Below are 13792 nucleotides of genomic sequence, written 5' to 3' on the forward strand. Positions count from 1 at the left end.
TGTTGCTCAGTGTACTTAAAGTTAGTGTAATTTTTCACTGCAGAAAAAATTATCACAAAACTTAGTGGCTTAAAACAATGAATATTTACTATGTCACACAGTTTCTGAGGGTCAGGAATCCAGGAGCAGTTTAGCTGGTTTGTGGGGGCTTGAAGTCTCTCATAAAGTTTCAGTCAAACTGTTCTCCTGGGTAGCAATAATTTGAAGATTGAACTGAGGCTTCTGGAGGTACTGCAAGGGAGCTCACCCACATACCTGGCACCCACATTGTTGAGTTCAACATTCGAGAGAGAGAACTGAGTTCTACCAATTTAAAGGAATATCAATGAATTTGGGGACATATTTTTAAAGCACCACAGTTAGTTATAAGATAAATAGTTCAAAACGTTTAAATGTACACAAGACTATGCATTCCTCTGTGTATTTGTGTAGGTTTTCCTTTAGCTTTTAAAAATTATTATGGCTGGCTGGCGCCACGGCTCACTAGGCTAATTCTCTGCCTTGCGGTGCCGGCACACCGGTTTCTAGTCCCGGTCGGGGCGCCAGATTCTGTCCCAGTTGCCCCTCTTCCAGGCCAGCTCTCTGCTGTGGCCAGGGAGTGCAGTGGAGGATGGCCCAAGTGCTTGGGCCCTGCACCCCATGGGAGACCAGGATAAATACCTAGCTCCTGCCATCAGATCAGCGCACTGCGCCAGCCGCAGCGCGCTGGCCGCGGCGGCCATTGGAGGGTGAACCAACGGCAAAGGAAGACCTTTCTCTCTGTCTCTCTCTCTCACTGTCCACTATGTCTGTCAAAAAATAAATAAATAAATAAATAAATATCATTATGGCTATTAACTTTTGCTGACAATTGGCATATATTGATGGAAGTGCTTACATTCAATATCAGTTCCCAGTTTCTCTCCATTTCTTTCAGGTCTAGAAAAAAAACAATCCCTGGTATTTATATCTGCAACCCGGCTGTGGCTGATTTGGTCCACATCATTGGAATGCCTTTTCTTATTCATCAGTGGGCCCAGGGAGGAGAATGGGTATTTGGGGGGCCTCTTTGCACTGTGATCACATCCCTGCATACCTGCAACCAGTTTGCCTGTAGTGCCATCATGACTGCAATGAGCATGGATAGGTAAATGAGGAGATTTTGAAAGACCTTAACCTAATTCAGAGGCTCCCATGCTCCCCCATGTTCTTTCCAAGTTCAGCAATGTCAGTGCTGGATCCCAACAGCAAGGCTCCACTTCCTTTGTTTGTTTTATTGTAGGAGGACCGAAGAACATTATTTCAACTTTCACAGATGTCTATTTTCATTAGGTGGGTATCATTCAGATACCAGAACTTCCACAAACAGCTCTCCCCAAATAGAAGCAGGCCTGAAGACAACCCAAGACACATCACAGTGAGATGAAATCTCCAGAACAACCCACTCAAAATCCCCATCCACCTTTAGCTTCCCACCCAGCCCAACATGTGGTCACCCTTGTTCTGATCTAGCTTTTCTTTCTCTCTTGCTTCAGTATATTACGTAATTTATGTATGTATGTGCATATTGTTATTTGTCTCCTCAACAGTAAATCCCACAAAGGCAGAGTCTTTGTCCATGGATACAGCTCCCAAAAGTATTGCTGAATGAATGAACAAGTAAATATATCAGTCTTGAAGGGTGCATTAAACTTCCTAGATCCATCTAGGACTTCTTCCTGAGCTCTGCATCTCTCACCCTTGCAAGTGGCCATTTGAGGTGGGGAAATGATGAAAAATTCTTTAGACAGATAAACAAAGTGATGGCAAGATTCATATAAATTATTCACTTTAACAGAAATGAGCAATGTTGGTAACATTTTATGCATTTTTATATCCTATGGCTTTTCTACAAAGGAATTCTCACAATAAAGAAGGTGCTTCTCAATTTAGAATTAACATCACATTTTTAAATCAATTTACTGATGCCAGCCTGTGTGACTGTGTCTTGAGAAGTGCCTGTGAGCTTGCCAGGGCTCCAAAACCAGGCAGAAGGCCCTACACTGTCCAGACCCACTGTAGAGTAGCAACAGGACCTTCCAATAGTAATCCCATTCTTGGGACAATAAAAGCTCCTTTGGACCCGATACCTTTGACAGGAGAATATTGGCTTTTTTTTTTTTTTTTTTTTTTGACAGGCAGAGTGGACAGTGAGAGAGAGAGACAGAGAGAAAGGTCTTCCTTTTGCCGTTGGTTCACCCTCCAATGGCCGCCGCGGCCGGCGCGCTGCGGCCGGCGCACCGCGCTGATCCGATGGCAGGAGCCAGGAGCCAGGTGCTTTTCCTGGTCTCCCATGGGGTGCAGGGCCCAAGCACCTGGGCCATCCTCCACTGCACTCCCTGGCCACAGCAGAGAGCTGGCCTGGAAGAGGGGCAACTGGGACAGAATCCGGCGCCCCGACCGGGACTAGAACCCGGTGTGCCGGCGCCGCTAGGCGGAGGATTAGCCTAGTGAGCCACGGCGCCGGCCAAAAATAAATGGCTTATTTTTAAGGAGGGTATTTGTCTTCTTGCTGTAAACCTTTTACTACAAATGAAACAAATGGACTAGAAATAAAGCATATGGACATTTTCTGCCTTTGTGCAAACCAACTGTATACAATTCCTAATGTTGACAAGTTGTATGCATGTGTGTTGTTACATGCCTGAGTGGTGTTTCGTTCTCTTTTAATATGGCTGCACACAGCACACTAAAATTTTACTTAAGACATTTAGGTGGATCCTTTCCTCCTCCTGGCCCTCATTCTAGAAGGTTGGGTGATAAGAGACAATGGAGATTTTGTAAAACAGAACCTTTTACCTCCTGTCATTTCTCATAATTCTTACCCTACCTACTAAGTTTATCAACATTCAACAAACTCTGCAAGTTTGTAAAATAGAAATGAGGTTTTCTTTGTTAGGCCATAACCAAATGTCAGTGCCATCCGTATGCCTTATTGTTTATATATTTAAATAATATTAATTGCCAAATAAATGGATCATATATTTCAAATGCTTCAAACAATTTTCATTTTAATTTCTCTGAGTAGTAATAACTTCAAGTATACAGGATGTTTAATAGTGGATTCCTGTCTACATAGCAAAATATAAACATCCATAGTATTTAAAATATTTGCCTCCAGATAAAATCTTCTTAAAACTTTCATTAGAGGTTGCTTTTGTAAATAAATTCTCTAGAGGATCACAAGTCAATAAGTAAGAGATACTTGCTGGGCATCTAAACTGCTACTCTGGACACCTGCATCCCCTAGTCAGTGGCAAGGTTTGAGTCCCTGTCCTGTTCTCGATTTCATTTTCCTGCTTATACGTACCCTGGGAGGCAGCAGATGATGGCCCAGGTAGCTGGGTCCCTATCACCCATGTGGAAGACCTTGACTGAATTCTCAGCTCCTGCCTTCAGCGTAGCCCAGTCCTGGCTCTTACAAGCACTTGGGGGTAAATAACCAGATGACAGCTCTGAGCGCTCTCTCACTCTCTCTCTCTCTCTCCCTCCCCCCATCTTCCTCTCTCCCTCTCCAATTATAAATAAGTAAAATGCTATAAAAAATAAACAGGAGGCAGAATTCCCAATTCATTCATTCATTCAATAAATATTTATTGACCATACACCATACACTGGAGAGTGCTGGACACAGAGGATACAATGACCTTAAACTAATAGTTAAGGCCCCTACCCTCCTAGGAATTCAAGTCTACTGGTATAGACAGACATTAAGTGAAGACTCATGTGAATAAACATGTATTTCCACACAGTGATATGTACAAGGAAAAGGAAACACCCTTACAGGCATGGCCCCTTACGTAGAGCAGGTGGCCAATAAAGGCTTCTCTGAGAAGGAGCCAGTAAACAAGGGCTTCAAAGAAGAGTGGCAGGAAGGGCGTGGCATGGGGATACAGATGGAGAAAGACTCTGTGGGTCATGATAAGAATTCAGAATTTTTTCTGAATTCAGAATTTCATCTGAATTTTATGCAGAATGACAGAAAACCATTGAAGGGTTCTGAATCTGGGGAGGGGTGCAATCAGAGAAGGTTCCCTCACTTATGCAAGACTCCATCATTGTTTGATTCCAGTCAGAATGACGGCTGGCTGCAACGGGATCAGGATCACTGCCTCTTGCCCTGCCCCAGCAGTGATCTTGACCCCAATGCAGTCAGTCATCATTCTGAATGTAGGTGCAGTGTGCAGAAGCAGGGGCAGTTGAGGTCCCTGGCCAAAAACCTTTCCCTGTTTGCCCAGTGGTCCCTTAGCTGAATGCAAAACATCATACCTCTTGTGCAAAATGAAAGAGAAAGAGAGCAGGAAAGTTTTCATTGTTGTGAGTCTTCATTAAGTAGCTCTACAAAAACTTGGAGAAAAGGAAGCGACCATTGAAACCATTTTTTTTCCCATTTGATTTCTACTGATTCCCATCCCCCAGCAAAACTGTGATTTGTCAAATATGTTTCTCTTGAGTCCCAGCTCTCTTTTTCATCCTTTAGCTTTTGGATAGCTCTGAAAAAATTATTCTCGGATTTGCTGTAGGATGAGATGTATTTGATATGTCAAGATTTCAACTTTGATTAATGATGATCCTTTTTTTCTGGATCTAAAATGGAAGAAAAGAAAAAGAAAAACCCCTCCCCATGAAATTAGCCCATTTCCTCCCTCTGGCCTCTGGCCTGAGTTCCCAGAGGAATTTACATCCTCCTCATGCTTTTTCATCCTCTCAGTGGTCTCTGTGAACTAAACTTGCAGAGCCTGGGGATGCTATGGTAAATCCAAGTGAGCAGCTGCCTTTCTGATGTTCCTGCCCCTCGTCTTGCTGAGGATTCTCCCGTCAACCCCCCACCCCAGTTTCTTCCCTCCTGCCACTACATCAGAAAGTCCTAAAGGGATGAAGGTCAAAAACAAAGTTTTCTAGTGGCTCGTTTACAATAGAAGCGCCTCTGTAAAGAAAGAGTTTGCACTGTGGAATTCTACCATTGTCAGTATGTTTGGGGCAGTGACAGCTGTTTCTGTGAGTGGTTTATTCAGACTTGCAGGGTCAAGAGTTGTTTTCTCTACAGGTACCAGCCAGCTCTTAAAAAATATAACTTTCTTTTGCCCTGATAGAGGTGTGCTTCAAGGAAGATAATAATACTAATAATTTACTCTTGTCCTGAACCTTTCATCCTTGGAGCTCAGTGCTTTTATTGATTGTTTCCAAACCCTTCTTAACTGGCTTTGCAGGTACTTGGCCCTCGTCCAACCATTTCGAGTGACGAGTTGGAGAACAAGGTGCAAGACCATTCGCATCAATTTGGGCCTTTGGGCAGTTTCCTGCATTCTGGCATTGCCCGTCTGGGTCTACTCGAAGGTCATCAAATTTAAAGACGGCGTCGAGAGTTGTGCTTTTGATTTAACATCCCCTGACGATGTACTCTGGTAAGTTGTTAAAACTTAAGAAAAATAGAGTTGAATTAAGTTGTGAAGCACTCCTTCCTCCTTGTCAACACGTGAGCAGCCTCCAAGAGTGTCCTTGGAGATTCTCTTCCCCCCATCTCCACACTTCGTTTTCTGCTGCACGCAATCCAGGTGATAGCTTGATTTTAACAAGAGGGTAGCCTTTTGAAAAAGATTTTGAATTTGATCATGTAACCTCAGCGGGTGCAAATATATTTAAATATGGATTTTAAAGATCCATGGCAGACAGACATGGCTGGAGTGCAGCAAGCCAGAGAGGAGCATTTCCAAGAGAGTTTAAGTGTTACCCGGACTCAAACCTCATCAATTTTCCATTGTAGTTTGCTTGAATTGTGGTAAACTCTCCCCCCAAAATATGTTCAAGTTCCAACATCCCCTTTACCTATCAATGTGATCCTATTTGGAAATAAGTTCTTTGTAGATAAAATCAAGTTAAGATTAGATCCTACTGGATTTGAGTTGGCCCTCATTCTGATGGCTGGTGTCCTCATGAACAGAGAGATACACAGAGATGCACAGAGAGAACTCATGTGCAAAGACATGGATTACAGGGAGCAGTTTATGAGACAAGCAACACCAAGAGGGTAACAGGAACCACCAGAAATTAGGAGAGAGCATGAAGCAGATTCTTCCTCAGAACCTCCAAGAAGAAAGAACCCCATCAGCAGCTTGGCTTTAGATATCTAGTTTCCAGAACTGTTAGCTTCTGTTGTTTTCAGCCATCTTGTTAGCCATTGGGGAACTAATATGAAAGAACTTCAAGAAAGTTTGTGCAAAAAATTAAAGGAAAAATTAACATTTACCTTTTGGTGCTGAAAATTGAAATTCAGGCATGAGATTTTTTTAAAAAGACTTATTTATTTATTTAACAGGCAGAATGAAAGAAAGAGAGGGACACACAGAGAGATGTTCCATCTCCTGATCCACTTTCCAAGTGCCCACAACAGCTGGGGCTGGACCAAGCTGACAACAGGAGATATGAACTCCACCTAGTTTTCCTATGTAAGTGACAGGAACTCAAGTATTAGGGACTTATCTGGTGCCTCTTAGGTGCATTACTGGGAAGTTGGATTGAAAGCATGGAATAGCTGGATTGGAACTGGAGATCCAATGTGGGATATGGTTATCGCAAGCAGAGGTATAATGCACTGTGCCACACTTGTCCCTATGTGTGATTTTTGTTTTGTTTTATTTTAGGATTTATTTATTTATTTGAAAGGCAGAGTTACAGAGAGGCAGAAGCAGAGAGAGAGAGGTCTTCCATTCATTGGTTCACTCCCCAGATGGCCACAATGGCTGGAGCTGCGATCCGAAGCCAGGAGTCAGGAGCTTCTTTCCGGTCTCCCACACAGGTACAGGGGCCCAAGCATGTGGGCCATCTTCTGCTGCTTTCAAAGGCCATAGCAGAGAGCTGGATCAGAAGTGGAGCAGCCCATATGGAATGCTGGCACTGCAGGTGGCAGCTATACCTGCTGCACCATAGTGCCGGCCCTCTGTTCTGTCTTGAGACAGTAAAAACCAAGTCTCTTTCCCTTAATAAGATTAAATAAGAAGAATTTGGGAATATGACAAAGTTGAAGCCAAAGTGGTGGATTGACTTATAATTGAAATGGTTGTAGGTATGATGGTTCATAACTACATCATAAAATGACCAACACCAATAGAAAATGACACATGAAGGATTGACTGAAAATGTTGACATTTTGCACAAGGTACCATTACTGCCTTTATCATCAAGTTGGAGAGCTGGAAATCCAAGACCCACAAATGGAGTAAGTAGTGTGAGATAGTTTAATTTCTAAACCAATCTAAAGATGAGTAATAACGGGGCTGGCACTGTGGCAAAGTGGGCTAAGCCTCTATCAGCAGTGCCGGCATCCCATATGGGCACAGGTCTGTAGCCTGGCTGCTCCTCTTTCAATCCATCTCCCTCATAGGGCCTGAGAAAGCAGTGGAAAAGGGTATATGTGCTTGAGCCCCTGCACCTGCGTGGGAGACCCAGAAGTTGTTCCTGGCTTCAGATAGGCTCAGCTCCAACCATTGTGGCCATTTGGGGAGTGAACCAGTAGATGCAAGACCTTTCTCTCTGTCTCTCCCTTTCTCTGTAATGCACCAAATTACACTTAATCTTTTTTTTAAAGATTTGATTTATTTATTTGAAAGGCAGAGTTACAGAGAGGCAGAGGCAGAGGTAGAAAAAGATAAAGTGGTCTTCCATCCACCACCTGGCCCACCCAGCCAACCTGAGTTCACCTTCCTTCACTGAGACCAAGGTTCTACCAGGAAGGAGGACACCTGGTACTTGTGCAAGAGTGAAGTGGCTCACCTGAGAATTCTCCTTGCAAGAGCATGAAAGAGATCTCATGCTCTTTGAGAAGCCATCCAGAGTCTTGATTACAAGCCTGGGTTCTGGAACCCAACTACTTGCCTAGGAAAATACCACCTCTACCACTTATTAATGGGTAACCTTGGACAAGCCACACAACACTTCTGGGCCTCGGTTTCTTCTTCTGTCACGAGGATACTTACAACTTTGTACTCATGAGGCTGCACAGATCCAGTGGGTTAAAATATGCAAAGCTATGCAACAAATGTTACTGCTGCTTCTTGTTATTGGTAATAACACTAAAGGTAATGATAAGCATAAGTAAATGACAGTTCCTAAAAGAGTGGATATAATGGTAGCAATTCTCTCTCTTTCTCTGTCTCTCTTCCCACAGGTATACACTTTATTTAACAATAACAACATTTTTCTTCCCTTTACCCTTGATTTTGGTGTGCTATATTTTAATTTTATGCCATACTTGGTGTCGCTCCCCCTCTTCGTGGAGGAGCAACACAGGACCCTGCGCTGTTCTTTTGTCTGCTCGGCCCTCCCCGGGTTTGCTGCTGGTTCTTCCCGGGTTGGCTACTATCCCTTCCACCTCCGTGGAAGGGCAGTTCCCCCTGGCCACATTCCCCACTTCCGCAGGGGAGCGGCACACCGCCGGCCGGCTCTTCTCGGGGGCTGCACAGGTGTTTCTTCAGCTACATGTTCCCCTTAGATGTTCCTGGTGCATGCCGTCTCTCTCCTCCTTTATAGTCCTCCTCCGCCAATCCCAACTCGGCTGCCCACACGCCGAGTACGCTGCTCTCCTCCAATCAGGAGCAAGTCCTACAGTTTATTAGTTGAACTGGAGGCAGCTGTGCGGAAGCTGTTTACTTCTCTCCCAGCGCCATATTGTGGGAGAGCAGATGCATAGAATAAGTCTTAATTCCAGTAACTCAGTCTAGTCCGGTTTGCTCCCCACACTTGGGAGATGTATCAACAAAATAAAGATGTCAAGTGGTAAGTGTTTGTCTTGTTTTGCTAAATTTCTTAAAATTCAATGTTCTTGCTGGTGCTGCGGCTCACTAGGCTAATCCTCCGCCTTGCAGCGCTGGCACACCGGGTTCTAGTCCCCGTCGGGGCGCAGGATTCTGTCCCAGTCGCCCCTCTTCCAGGCCAGCTCTCTGCTGTGGCCAGGGAGTGCAGTGGAGGATGGCCCAAGTCCTTGGGCCCTGCACCCCATGGGAGACCAGGATAAGCACCTGGCTCCTGCCATCGGATCAGCGCGGTGCGCCAGCCGCAGCGCACTGGCCGTGGTGGCCATTGGAGGGTGAACCAACGGCAAAGGAAGACCTTTCTCTCTGTGTCTCTTTCTCACTGTCCACTCTGCCTGTCAAAAAAAAAAATTCAATGTTCTTAAAATTCAATTCTGATATCCTAACGTATCTACACAAATTTTAAGCAATGATCATTTGAAATACATCCCACATAGATCGATGGGCATTAATATGTTTATAAAATGTATTTCCTGAAAATAGGAATACTCTGAGACAGTTATTTCAGGATCTGTCAGTGATAAATGTTGAAGTTATTGATTCTGTAATTTCACAAAATGTAAACAAAACACAAGATTCTATTGTATCTGTCATAAACGATGTTACTTAAAAGTTTTAGTTGTACATTTTGCAAAGTTGTGTATATACTCAAATATCATAGATGTTGTGTGCAACCTTTCAGTTGTTTTTAATTTAGAGGAGAGGGATCTCAGTAATATTAGATGGAAATTAACTAGGAGTAAATAAAACCAAAGACTGACTTACAGAGGATACATTTGGAAAGAATTGTTAAAGACTCTTGTCTCTAAAACTTCATGAATAAATTTAAATGATCTTAACTTGAAATGGTACATAATAAGTTGTTCAAACGAATATAGTCAGTAATTATATAACATTCTGTGTTAAAAAACATTATTCAAATTTATCTTTTGAGTAGATTTTTGTGTTTCTTTGGCAGGCAGGTTGCTGGATTTCCCTACACACCATCTATAACATTGTGAAGAATAAAAAATTAATATATGGTGAATAATTGAATTACCATTAATCAAAGTTTGTGGCAAACCCCAGAACCAAAAGTTGAAGTGATCTATTAGCTCACAACATTTGTTCCCACTTAGCTTTATGAAATTCACTGGAAGTTGTATATTATTAAGAAAAGGAAAGGGCAGCAGCCACAGCTATAGAGAATTTTGAGCTTCCTTTTTTTTTAACTTTTATTTAGTAAATATAAATTTCCAAAGTACAGCTTATGGATTACAATGGCATCCACCCTGTGCATGCAGTAAGACCCCTACCTATCACCTTACACAAAAACTCACTCAACATGGATTAAAGACGTAAATCTATGACCCGACACCATCAAGTTATTAGAGAGCATTGGAGAAACCCTGCAAGATATAGGTACTGGCAAAGACTTTTTGAAAAAGACCCTGGAGGCACAGGCAGTCAAAGCCAAAATTAACATTTGAGATTGCATCAAATTGAGAAGTTTCTGTACTTCAAAAGATACAGTCAGGAAAGTGAAGAGGCAACCAACAGAATGGGAAAAAAAATATTTGCAAACTATACTACAGATAAAGGGTTGATAACCAGAATCTACAAAGAAATCAAGAAACTCCACAACATCAAAACAAACAACCCACTTGAGAGATGGGCCAAAGACCTCAATAGAGATTTTTCAAAAGAGGAAATCCAAATGGCCAACAGACACATGAAAAAATGTTCAAGATCACTAGCAATCAGGGAAATGCAAAGCAAAACCACAAGTAGGTTTGACCTCACCTGGGTTAGAATGGCTCACATTCAGAAATCTACCAACAATAGATGCTGGCGAGGATGTGCGGAAAAAGGGACACTAACCCACTGTTGGTGGGAATGCAAACTGGTGAAGCCACTATGGAAGTCAGTCTGGAGATTCCTCAGAAACCTGAATATAACCCTACCATACAACCCAGCCATCCCACTCCTTGGAATTTACCCAAAGGAATTTAAATTGGCAAACAAAAAAGCTGTCTGCACCTCAATGTTTATTGTAGCTCAATTCACAATAGCTAAGACTTGGAACCAACCCAAATGCCCAACAACAGTAGACTGGATAAAGAAATTATGGGACATGTACTCTATAGTATACTATACAGCAAGCAAAAACAATGAAATCCGGTCATTTGCGACAAGATGGAGGAATCTGGAAAACATGATGCTGAGTGAATTAAGCCAGTCTCAAAGGGACAAATATCATATGTTCTCCCTGATCGGCGACAGCTAACTGAGCAGCAAAGGGGAAACCCGTTGAAGTGAAATGGACACTATGAGAAACAATGACTTGATCAGCCCTTGCCCTGACTGTTGATGTACAATGTAATACTTTATCCCTTTTAGTACTTTTTTTGTTCTAGAGAATTTTGAGCTTCTAAACTTATGATAGAGTGAACTGGTGACAAGGTTGAAATAGGTTCAAATGGAATTCTAAGGCACTGACAGCTGAAAGGGTGGCTTGGGCCCTTTGTAAACAGTTCTGTAAATTAGTTTTTGTAAATTAGATTATGTTTTTCCTTTACTTGGAAATGCTAGGAGAATCTTATGAAACAAAGCTGCTACCATCCAGTAATGCTTCAAAATGCAAGACATAGAAGGATGATGGTGCCAGCTGTGCTAAACAGCAGAGGAATCGTTGTCCTAGGTTTTCAATTCCCAGGCTTTTTTAAAAAATATTATTCCCAGGGCTACTTCCACCATGTTCCAGGGAAATTTTTATTAAATGTCTAAATATGATACAACATAATAAAATATGAGGAATTTAAAGCATTTTGTATCTTAGAATCTACTTTCAAATTATATAAAAGTATAAAGATAACAGAGTTATAGAGACTGAGAAGAGAGAGAGACAGAGAGAGAGAGAGAGAGATCTTCCATCTGCTGGTTCACTCCCTAAATTTTGCAATGGCCAGAGGTGAGCCGATCTGAAGCCAGGAACCAGGATCTTTTTCAGGGTCTCCCACATGAGTGCAGGGGCCCAAGAAATTGGGCCATCTTCTACTATAGCAGAGAGCTGGATGGGAAGTGGAACAGCAGGGGCTGGAACCAGCACCCATATGGGATGCAGCTTTACCTGTTACAGCACAGCACTGGTCCCAGCACTTTACTGTTAATGAATTTAAATCCTTAACTGGATTTTACTAGTTTTTCCATGAAAACCTTTCTGTTCCAAGGTTCAACCCAGGCCAATACGTTTTGTTTGTCAGGTCTCTCCAGCCTCTTCTCATTTGGGACACTGTGTTACTCTATTCTTGCTTTTCATGATTTTGATAGCCTTAAGGAGTACTGGCCATGTATCCCGTAGAATGTTTGTCATTTTGGGTTTGTCTGGTAGTGTATCATGATTAGATTATAGTTATATACATTATTGAAGAAAATGAGCTCTTCCTATCACAGTGTAACATGGCTCACACAATAGCTACATGACACATCTGTTGATCTTAGCCTTGGTTGCTTGGTTAAAGTAGTGTTTTCCAGGCTTCTTCACTACTTGGTTATCCTTTTTCCTACTCTTCTTTGGAATTGAGTCTCTAAGTATAGCCCACATTCAAGAGAGAAAGGAAAAAGTTGGAATTTGGCTCCTTCTCCCTAAAAGGGGGTGTCTGCATATATTCACATTAAGTAAAGAAAGTTTGACTTTGCTCGTTTTATTCAATCTTTTATATCGGTATAAACTTGTGTATATTTAGTTCACACTTTGAGTAATTCAATACTATCTTATTTGTTTACTTTTCTCAAAATGTTCCAGTTTTGAAAACTTTGGGAATTTTTTAATAGGAATGAAAAGTCTTTTCATAATGCTCTGAGTAAGTAGAAATATGAAAATGAGCTTCATGTCTCACTACAAAGCCATCATAAATTGTCAAACAAAATTCTAGGAAATCATTTTCCCATAATTTCTATGGTTGCTCATGTTCTGTCTATGTCAACATTTCCCTTGTAGCCACAATCCAAGTGTCCCAAAGCAGAGAGTGATGAAGCTGACAAAGATGGTGCTGGTGCTGGTGGCAGTCTTCATCCTAAGTGCCACCCCCTATCATGTGATACAGCTGGTGAACTTGCAGATGGAGCAGCCCACGCTGCTCTTCTATGTGGGCTATTACCTCTTCATCTGTCTCAGCTATGCCAGCAGCAGCATTAATACTTTTCTCTACATTCTGCTGAGTGGAAATTTCCGAAAACGTCTGCCTTGACTACAGAGGAAGGTGGCTGAGAAGGAAATCATAGTGAAATCAAGCTTTTAGGACAGTCGTGGACTACCAAGAGTTTAAAAGTCAGCTTGCTTATGTTACTGGTGTTCTTAGAAAGGGCAGGTGATCGCTTCTCGGCCTTTTGGCTAAGATCAAGTGTAGTATCTGTTCTTATCAGAAAGGGCAGGTGAACCAATAGGTCTATGTTTATTCTTCTTCTGTATTTGTGACTCTTGGTCCCATAGAACAGAATATAGCCACTCAAATGCATGATTTTAATATGATAATCCAGCAAGACATAAATGATGGTCTGTACTGGGGGTATGGACTGGGTTGGTTTCTGATCCCCAAGTTCTGTGTTTGTATATGTTGTTTCAGTATGCTATGAACTAGTAATTGGTAAATGATCACTTATAACCATCAACTCAAAACTCACAAAGGAATTTGAACTTGCCCTCTACATTGTATCCTCACTTATAACACTGCCCTTGAGGCTTCTGAGAGGGCACCACCTCAAAGCAAGTTCTGAAATCTGGTCATTTTTATTTACAAAAAATATCAATTTCTTATTGGTAATCTAGTCCCTTCTATAACCAAGCCCTGCCTTTTAGAACAACAGTTAGTATCTATTGCGCATATGCAATGTGTAACTGTGAGGTTATCATTTCTCTCACTGTTTGCTAGGGCTCAGAGAGGTTAAACCATAGGTCTTATGCTGCACAGCTATGTGACAGCTGGGCT

General features: G+C 42.1%; 1 protein-coding gene and 1 pseudogene across 1 annotated transcript; both read left to right on the forward strand.

Moving 5' to 3' along the window:
• The first annotated feature begins 822 nt into the window (after window positions 1-822).
• On the forward strand, window positions 823-13105 carry MCHR2 (melanin concentrating hormone receptor 2). The gene is given in 5 exon segments (XM_070074926.1): window positions 823-1126; window positions 5229-5423; window positions 8183-8271; window positions 8736-8790; window positions 12805-13105. Coding segments are annotated over 5 exon segments (903 nt in total). The 5' UTR covers window positions 823-863.
• Window positions 13106-13177: 72 nt separating this feature from the next.
• LOC138849908 (U2 spliceosomal RNA) lies at window positions 13178-13287 on the forward strand (annotated as a pseudogene).
• The last annotated feature ends 505 nt before the right edge of the window (window positions 13288-13792 follow it).

The sequence above is a fragment of the Oryctolagus cuniculus genome, chromosome 5, assembly GCF_964237555.1.
Source record: "Oryctolagus cuniculus chromosome 5, mOryCun1.1, whole genome shotgun sequence".
Lineage (NCBI taxonomy): Eukaryota > Metazoa > Chordata > Mammalia > Lagomorpha > Leporidae > Oryctolagus > Oryctolagus cuniculus.